General features: G+C 45.6%; 1 protein-coding gene across 2 annotated transcripts in view; it reads right to left on the bottom strand.

The window, feature by feature from the left end:
* Window positions 1-4,905: 4,905 nt before the first annotated feature.
* The window catches only part of Gclc (glutamate-cysteine ligase catalytic subunit), a 41,841-nt gene continuing 37,098 nt past the window's right edge, over window positions 4,906-9,648 (bottom strand). The window contains exons 13-16 of one of the 2 annotated variants that reach the window (XM_021205955.2): window positions 7,681-7,762; window positions 7,493-7,596; window positions 7,303-7,423; window positions 4,906-6,342 (exon numbers count right to left, since the gene is read on the bottom strand). In XM_021205955.2, the coding sequence (XP_021061614.1) occupies window positions 6,131-6,342; window positions 7,303-7,423; window positions 7,493-7,596; window positions 7,681-7,762 (519 nt within the window). In that variant the 3' untranslated portion in view covers window positions 4,906-6,130. The remainder of the gene's footprint in view (window positions 6,343-7,302; window positions 7,424-7,492; window positions 7,597-7,680; window positions 7,763-9,648) is intronic. The other variant, XM_029542841.1, reaches the window with a different exon arrangement.

Raw genomic sequence — 9,648 nt, 5'->3', positions numbered from 1 at the left:
CTCCCTCTGTAGACCAGGCTGGCTTGAAGGTGTGTGCCACTGCACCTGGCCCTGTTTAACTTTTATATTATTAAGACATTATAAGGAAGGTTTGTGTGAATAAACCGAGAGTATTTGAAAGACAAACCTTGAGTGGACATCCTAATTGCCAAGTCGCTTCTAGCTCATAGGTGGTGCTCTCCACAGGTTTGAACTTGAGTCTGTATGCCTCCCCCAACCCCCCACCCCTGCTAGAAGTGCTTGTGTCCTTTCTGAACACAGTCCTCACAAACTTCCTAGGTTGGCATGTGAGCTCTCAAAAGGCTTTAAGATACCACGAGGAGGGACCTTCATGTGTAGAGAAGGTATAGGGTGTGGTTCTGATGCTGAAATGAATGCTGAAGGTCCTGTCCCCAATTGGTTCTTGATCGATCAATAAAGATGCTAGCAGCCAATGGCTGGGTGGAAGAGGCAGGACTTCCAGTTTCCACCCAAGCAGGCTAGCAGGCATAGAAGGAAAGATCTACCATGCTTCGGAGGGAGAGGGAGCCATGTGAGATCTTGAGTGGAGTGGCCGCTGGCTGCTTCCCTGACTGGGCCTGGGGTAGCAGGTGGGAGATTAGAAACATAACTAAGTTGAGGGCAGAATTAGAGGTGTTGAGCTGGGAGTGAAGATAAGGGCACGTTAGCCTCAGGAGGCTTAGAAGTATCTGGCCAATTGAGCAAACAGCATATTAAAAAAAAATAAGCTAATGTGTGTTTCATTCGTGGGTCTGGGGTGGCTCCTGGGTGGGGTCTGGCAGTGCGGTCCTCCAGTCTGGAGTTTAAGGTGGGTAGTAGAAACTACACGCTTCTAGAAGGCATGAGGGGGGCTCTTAAGTAGCTGGGGAGGAGGCTCAGTGGACACAATAGCAAGAAGACTGATGTTCTGACCCCCAGAATCCACATAAACGATGGGTAGGCAGGGCTGATAATTCCTCTCCTAAGAAGGCAGAGCTACGAGAGCCCTGGGGCAAGCTCACTAGAGACTACATGGGTGCGTTCTGGGCTTGATTACAAGACCTGCCTCAAAGAATAAAGGTCAATGACAATTTTCAGCATCAACCTTAGACCTCTGCATACACATAGTACACAAACTACACATACTACACATACACAGTTACATAGACACTTGTGCTTGCCCCCACAAGTGAATATGCATGCACTCACACACCTATACAAGAAAGAATGTCAAAAAAAAAATCACATTAAAAACTAAGTGTAGTGGCACACTTGTCATCCCAGTACTTGGTAGGCTGAGGCAGAGGGGCGAGTTGGAGGCTCATTTAGGAAGAGGAGGAGGAAGAGGAGAAGGGGGAGGGGGACCAAGAGGAGGAGGAAGAAGATGCACTTAGTCTGTACATGTGCCACAGGATGACTGTGGAGTAGGGTTTGTCTTCCCCTTATTAACTGTGTATGTTTTACCCAGGTACTGGCTGGCTGTGTGTGTCAACCTGACACAAGCTGGAGTTATCACAGAGAAAAGGAGCTTCCCTTGAGGGACCCCTGAGCCATCCCTGGGCTGGTGGTCCTGGATCTATAAGAAAGCAAGCTGGATAAGCCAGGGGAGGCAGCATCCCTCCATGACTTCTACATCAGCTCCTGACTCCACGTTCCTGCCCTGTGTGAGTTCCTGTCCTGACTTCCTATGGTGATGAACAGCAATGTGGAAAATGTAAGCTGAATAAACCCTTTCCTNCCCAACTTGATTCTTGGCCATGATGCTTTGTGCAGGAATAGAAACCCTAACACAACCCATTCTTTTTGTTTACCATGACGTGTGTAAAGTGCTGTCACCCTAACTGTACACAGCACCATCACTGTGCAAGGACACCGACTCATTACCCAGACGAGGGAAGAAACCGAGTCTAGCATCCCAGAATCTAGTGTCCCAGAGTTGATGGCTTTGCAGTCAGTATTGTTCACTCTGGAGTTAACTACTTCAGTATCACCCATCTCTAGGTACTGAATTACAACTGGCATTCACACAGTGCACAATGTATCTCTCTGGCCTCTCTCATTTGAGACTATGTGTGCTACAACAGCATAGTTCACTCCACCCCTACACTTTTTTCTTTCTCAGTGGACCTTCCGTAGTTCTCCAAAATTCATCCCAATGTTTAGCGTGACAAGGGACTCAGACCATTTGGCCTCTGCTTGTCAGGGAGTTCAAAGATAAACCTTTCCCAGCCAAGCCCTGGTTTCCCCACTCCCTTTCTGCTGCAGACTGCATCTCTTCCCTTCAATGCCCAGTTGCCAATGGGATCTACCCGGTGATGAGGCCGTAAGGAAGTAATTAGGTTCAGAAGGTGGTGGTAGCGTGTGTAAAGGGGATCAAGCTGTTACCAGATCAGCATGAAGTTAGTCTGCAAGTCAGGAAGAGCTCTCACCAGGAACCCTATGTGTCAATGCTTGAGCCTACATTTCCAGTCTCCCAAACCAAGAGATGATGTCAAAAGTCATTTGTCAAGAACTGTGTAGTGTTCTGGCATCTGAACTGAGACACCTCCCAACGTTTACTTTTTTAAGCATCATTTGGTGTGAACTCCTAAAGTTCACGGGAAAGATGGAATGCAAGAGCAGATAGCTCTCTTCAGGAAAGATGGTGACCCTCCCTAACTTTAAAGGGAGCCATGACCAGGACCTCTGACAGGCCTGTGACCAAGCAGCTAGCTGAAGTTCCAAGAAGGCCCCTAAGCTAACTTCAAAAGGCTCTGCAGCACAGCCTCACTGCCATCTTTCCTCCCCCTTAACCCTGAGGGATCCTTTACCATTCCACTGCAGGGTCTTAGTAAACTTCCTAGCACCCTGAGACTTGGGCCTAACCATGACCATGCCAAAACCCAGACAATTTCGATACCCAGTTTTTCAATTAGGCATTGGTTTAAGAAACCACCACATGTTCAGTCTCTGAGATGATAGAGCCATCTTGGAAATAAGGGGAACCAGCTCATCACCACCAGGGAGAAATATGCCCATCTGACCAGGAGGTTAGAAGCAGGTAAGAAAGGCAGAGTCCCAGCTTGGCCATGGTTTGGCCTTTTTAATGTTAATTTTTATTATACTCTTTGAAAATTATCTATAGAACATATCTTGATCATAACTACCCTTCCCTTCAGCTCTCCACAGAACCCCATTACATCTTCCTCCCAACTTTATAATTATATAATTATGTGTTTGTTTTTAACTCAGTTAATGCCATTCATATGTGTGTGGCCACTGGGATCATCCACTAGGAGTGGCCACACTCCCAAGAAGTGACTATTCCTCCCAAAGCAGCCATCAACTGCAAATAGCTCCTCTGCTAGAGGCGGGGCCTGGGAAATCCCCTCTTCCTCTTTGTGGAATTTTTAGCTGTCTTGGCTTGTGCAGGTCATTGGCAGCTGCTTTGTGTGCATGTGTGCAACAACAGGCATGTCATGTCCACAGAGCAGCACTTCAGCCCTCCTCCAGCTTGCTCCTCTTCAGTGAAACTCTCTTGAGTGGAGGTGTGGCTGTAGCTATCCTATCTACAACTGAACACAGTTGCTTCTTATTAGCACTCTGATCAGCAAACAGGACACACTACACACTGAAACTGCAGTGGGCAGCTTCCCTGAGACCCAAGGGACCGATCGAGGGGTATAAAAACCACGTAGAATGCAGCTTGACAACACGATCATTTAGAAAAGCAACAACAGGTTCTCCCCTGGGCTTGTTAACTTCTCTAGCCATGAGCACTGTGTTTACAGCACTAGGTATTGGCTCCCCGCTGTGGAGTAGGCCTCACATCTGATCCAGTGTGTGTGAGTGTGTGTGGGGGGCATATCTTGTCTGGTAGGTGGGTATTGTCACATGCTGAATCTAGTCTGCCACTGGGTACTTAGATGATGGATGTCTTTTTCTCCCCCAGAAGCCTACACAGCCCTTTTTTGGAACTACAAAAGGAAGCATGCAAGTAAGTAAGCAAGCAAGCAAGCAAGCAGGGAGAGAGCTTCCTGGACAGTAGAAGGATAAGTTTTCTGTGTCCTGCAATCAAAGCATGTGGAGTCGTCTTCAGCAATAGTCTTAACCACCCTGCCAGGCACCCAATTATCTGCATCATTTTGGATGCCTTTGGGGCCTCTTTGCAATTCATATAAAATTTTCACTTAGTAACTGTCTTCTCAGAACTGTTCATTAATGTGAGGTACTTCCATCCAAACTCCTTCTTTAAAGTTATGCTTAATTAGCTTCCAAGCCAGTGGCGTTTCCCAAGGCTTCTTCATACATTTTCACCGAAGACGATGCATCTTCTGTCCGTGTCAGTGTTTATAATTTGGCTTGTGATCCTGAATGCTGTTTAGATGGTAAAGATCATGAGTTGTGGGTCATACTTGCTCTGTCTAGGAATGGAGAAGAGCATGACATAGGCTGAAATCTGCCTAGTTTAAAATTTAGCAGAACAATCTAGACATATACTGAGGGTGAGTGAGTGCTGAGGCTTTAAGTTGACGGATGTCACGAGAGTGGCTGAGAGTAAAAGAAACATTCACTTTCCTAAGGAAAGTAGTTTATCAGCTACAGCTCGGGGCTTGTGGGAAGGCTGCTGAGGGAGGGAGGTCCGTCCGTCTTTCTGAGTCGTCCTCTTAGAAGACTAGAGCTGAGATGATGAGATGACATCATACAATCTGGCCACGTAAAAACCCTCCCGACCAAGCCTAGGCACACTGGCTCATGCATTTAACAGTACTAAGTGGATAGAGAGGCAGGCGGGTCTCTATGAGTTCAAAGCCAGGCTGATCTGCATAGTGAGGACAAACCAGTAGCCAGGTGACATAGTTAGAAATACAAACAAAACCTAAAACAAAAGCCCCGCCCCCAATCCAAACAAATCCCTCCCCCGAAAACCACTCATACATGTACTATCTTTGAATATGAATCCCATTCTTTTATTTTCTCATACCATTATTCTTTTTACAACCTAGTTTACATATAAGAGATCTGTAGAAAAAAATACTTTCTGAAGTAAATGAGATATAGAGTCAATTCTAGTATTGAAAGCTTTAAGATGAAGCGGCTTTATTGCAATCTTTCAAAATTACCATTACAGTGTAAATATTTATATCTGTAAAGCTTGGCTTAATCTACAGTACAGTTATTTTAGAAGTAAATTTAGTTAACAATTAAAAAGATAACACAAAGTTAAATGCAATCTATGAAACAAATTATTTACAATTAAACATTTAGGGTCCTGATTCACAAAAATTAGTGCATTTCATGATTTGTGAGTTTTATAGAGAAAGCAAGTGGGGTGCAGAATACTCCCCAGGCAAAGTCTGGAATGAAATGAATGGCTGTTAGAAGACAGCTTGCCAATCTGCTCTTGCAAACTAGAGAAAGGGCGGGAACCATGGCTGCTACACTGAGTTGATTATTCATCAGCACAGGGGTCCGACAGCAGTGGTAATGGTGGTAATGGAAGAGCAGACACCATCTGACAGAGCTCTTGGTGTACGTAGAAGGAAATGATTTTCCTTTTCAGATGAAACTCAATAGTCTCTGAGTCTGTATATTTAGACAATTCCTGAAGTAGTTTCTTTTCAAGAGCTAGCAGAATTCAGTGGCGAGAGAGTGGGGCTGCTTTGCAAAGGAAATATCACAGGTAAGGTGCCTCGCCCACAGAGGGCATCGATGCAGTCCAGTGACTTTACCTACATAGTAAGAGGTGACTCAAGAAACAGGTGTGAGAAGGCATTTTTTTTTTAAAGTAAATTTCAGTGAATCAGGTCCCAGGTAGTAGTAGAAGATTTACAGTAAACATCTGAAACTCTGGAATGCAGGAATTATTGTACAATTACATTTACAAAACTGCTTAGACAGTAGTTGCTCCAGAGTAAGAATTCAAAATGTACAAGCCAGTTCACTATGACTTTAGATACAATGTTATTAAAATACACTGTTAATCATAAAAATACTTTAGTATATACATGTACAAACTCAGATTTACCTACTGAAGGGAGCTTCTAGTTACTTGCAAGCCACTGGCACAGAACACTGCAGGCCATCTTGGTCTTCCCAGCATCCGAGTGGGTCAGGAGTCAGGGCTGCACATGCCATCCTGAACAGCGGTCACCCTCTCTCTGCTGGACGGCTAGTCTGAAGGGTCACTTTTACCTCCACTATACTTTGCTTTTCTAAATCCTGATCCAAGTAACTCTGGACATTCACACAATTCATTTGCAATTTGGTTGCATTTCAAAATGAGGCTATAGTTGATTTCATCAGTTATTACACTGTCTTGCTTGTAGTCAGGATGGTTTGCAATGAACTCTCTCATCCACCTGGCAACAGTCATTAGTTCTCCTGAAGAAAAGAAATAGGCGTTTTTAGAAGTAGATATTTAATGACCAGTGAACATATGCTTCTAAAAATAAGATCAGCATGACCTGGGAGTGTCACACAGTAAGGGCTGAGAGAAGGGCTTTTATCACATTCAAAGGATTCCTGCTGGGGACCAATGGCAGGTTGTGGAACAGCAACAAGAACACACACACACACACACACACACACACACATACACACACACACACACACACACACACACACACACGCACGCGCGCACGCACGCACGCACGCGCGCGCGCGCGCACCACCCATAGGCTAACACCACAAACTCTTAAGGGACAGTCAGTATTTGTAAGAGCTGGGTTATTCTCCTTGGCCAGAGGGCTATGTCTCTAGATGCTGCCATTACATAATTATTTCAAAGGACTATAGGGTCCCTACGGGGATGAGCAGGGGATAAAAGGGAAGTCATAGTTATAACATCCTGGAGGTGATATTCTCTTTCAGATGACTTGTGTCCCGATGTCATTAGCATTTGCACTGAGGTTTGCATGGGCTGTTCCCTGTTTAAGTACCAGCAAGGCCAAGAATGAGATCTTAAAACTGACAAGGAAAGGGCCTGGGGTTGGGCAGAGGCCCTGTATAGAAGCTGAAAGCCACACACAAGTCAGTCGTACAGCCTCACTGAGCCATGGTTACTTAGCCCGACAAAAGTTAGCAGTGACATACAGTACACACAGATGACACTGGACTGACACTGCAGTCACCATACCTCACTTATGCTGCCACATTTTAAAACCATCCCTATTTCAAGAGCCAGTAAAAAAGAAAAAAGCTCTCTGAATTCACCCCCAAGAGTGTAAGGTGCATGCAACTGTACAATTAGTCAAATGCAGGAAAACGAGCATGCTAGTGTGACAGACAGACTGCCAAGCATGGTACGGAGGCAGACAAGGAAAGGAAGGAGCTCCACTGTACCAGATGCTCTCTTCTTAATTAGCTTTAGGTAGTTCAGAATACTGCATCGGGTGTCCACATCGACTTCCATGCTCTCAAGATAGGAGTTCAGAATGGGGATGAGTCCAGGAAATACCCCTTCCTGTAAGAAGAACACATTATAAACCCTGCCAGTTGGCACTCACAGTGCAGAGCCCCGTTCAGGCCGTACCTTCCCATTGATGATGGTGTCTATGCTCATCAGGGTGTACTCCTCTGCAGCTGGCTCGGAGCTGGTCTGGGCCTTGCTGCACCCATCCACCACAGCGTTGCCGCCTGCCAACCAACCAAGGGGAGCACAGATGAGCTTCAGCAGCTTGCTCAGCATAAACTGACCCTAGAATCCCCAACACGTGATACCTTTGCAGATGTCTTTCCTGAAATAAAACATCCCCTGCAAGACAGCATCTCGCTTCTGGGCCACTTTCATGTTCTCGTCAACCTAATGAGAGGAGGAGTCAGACCAAGTCAGAACACCTTGGATCACACAAGCCAGTGCCTGCATCGCTCCCCTCAGCCCTTCACAGCAGGAAAGACAGACCATGCGCTCATCATACAGTATCTGTGCAAAACAATGGGAATTTAAGGGAAGCTTACTTTACAAACCAAACAGAAAATGAGCTCTCTTGGTCTCAAAGTCGGTGTTCTCCCTAGCCCCATCTTGCGTAAGTGAACCAAGGGGCAGGAGACTGTCTTTTTCGGTACCCAGTAGCCCACCATGGGGAAGAGTCACCAATGCCATTTGCCTACCTGGAAACTCATTCATGAATTCTCAATTTCTCCAACAAATTTTTAAATTTTTTATAATGTTATCTTTATCTTTTTCTCTTTCCATTTTATGTGTATGGTTGTTTTGTCTGCGTGTATGTTTGTCTACCACGTTTGTGCAATGCTCTTGGAGGGTAGAAGAGGGCATCAGATCCCATGGGACGACAATTTCAGAGGGTTGTGAGCTGTGATGTGGGTGCTAGGAACTGAACCTGGGTTCTCTCTGGTCATTGCTTTTAACAACTGAATGGCCTCTCCAGCTCTCTGTAATGGTAGCTTATGTATAGCCTTAATATATATACAAACACAAGCTGGAGGGCCAGGGTGGAGCCACAGTTGATATTGGGGTGCCTTTCTTAATCACAGCCTCCCTCTGAACTTGGAACTCCCAGTTTCTGCTAGGCTGGCTGGGCACAGCCTGGGATCCTCCTGTCTCCATCTGAAAAACTCAGGTTCCACTGGTGCACTGCCACACCCTGCTTGAAGAATGGGGAGGACCTGCACTTTGCCCAGTGCCGGGTGAGCCATCTCTCCAGCTTGGCTACAAAGTCTTTTGTGATTATTTAACCTCCTCCCACATTAGTTATGGAGAGAACCCTGTTGTTACTCCCTGATGCTTTTAAAGGGATACTGAAAGACCTTGTGAATATCTAGACCATGTAGGAACACACTCAAGTAAGAGACTGACTGCAACTATGCTGTGGGCAGCTCGAAGGTTTTGGGCCTATGCTTGGTTCTTACAAGTTATGGTCCAGCAACATTCACACCATGAATTCTCCTGCCCATCAGTCATTCAAACTTCAGCTTACTTCAAGATCTATTAGGAAAGACACTTCAAACTTTAAAGAAAAATAGGAGATTTTTTTCTTGAGTATTATTTTGTTAACTTTTAGTGGGAATACATTTCAGATAATGTCTACTTTTTTTTGGTTTTTCGAGACAAGGTTTCTCTGTGTAGCCCTGGCTGTCCTGGAACTCACTCTGTAGACCAGGCTGGCCTCGAACTCAGAAATTCGCCTGCCTCTGCCTCCCGAGTGCTGGGATTAAAGGCGTGCGCCACCACGCCCGGCTTCAATTGATTTTTATCAATCTTCAAGGCATATAAACAAAAGATGCTCTTTTGGCACGATGTATCTGATCTAACCTACACAGCTAAACTTGTTAACACTTAATTAACTTTTAATTAACTTGTTAACATTTAATTCCTTATAGCTCTTCAGCCTGTGATTATGTGTAAGAGTCCTAGCGGTTCACTTGTTAGGGACCTATATGGCCCTATTCTCTATGTGGAAGGAAGCACAGAGACCATAAGCAACCTGTCCACAGAATAAACAGCTTACGAATTTAGTTTCCTACCTCACGCATTTATTTTCCCCACATTAAATGCCTCTAACAACGTCACGACGCTTTGCTGTGTAGATAGCCAGTGCTGCTGCTGCACATCTTGGGCAAGCGCCAGCACTGCTGTCTCTAGCAGCCAGCCAGCCAGCCTGCCTGCCTGCCTGCCAGCCTCACTGCTGTCTCTAGCAGCCAGCCAGCCAGCCTGCCTGCCTGCCTGCC

Source organism: Mus pahari, chromosome 10 (assembly GCF_900095145.1).
Source record: "Mus pahari chromosome 10, PAHARI_EIJ_v1.1, whole genome shotgun sequence".
Classification (NCBI taxonomy): domain Eukaryota; kingdom Metazoa; phylum Chordata; class Mammalia; order Rodentia; family Muridae; genus Mus; species Mus pahari.
Note: the sequence above shows the minus strand (reverse complement) of the source record. Positions and strands in the feature narration are given on the sequence as shown.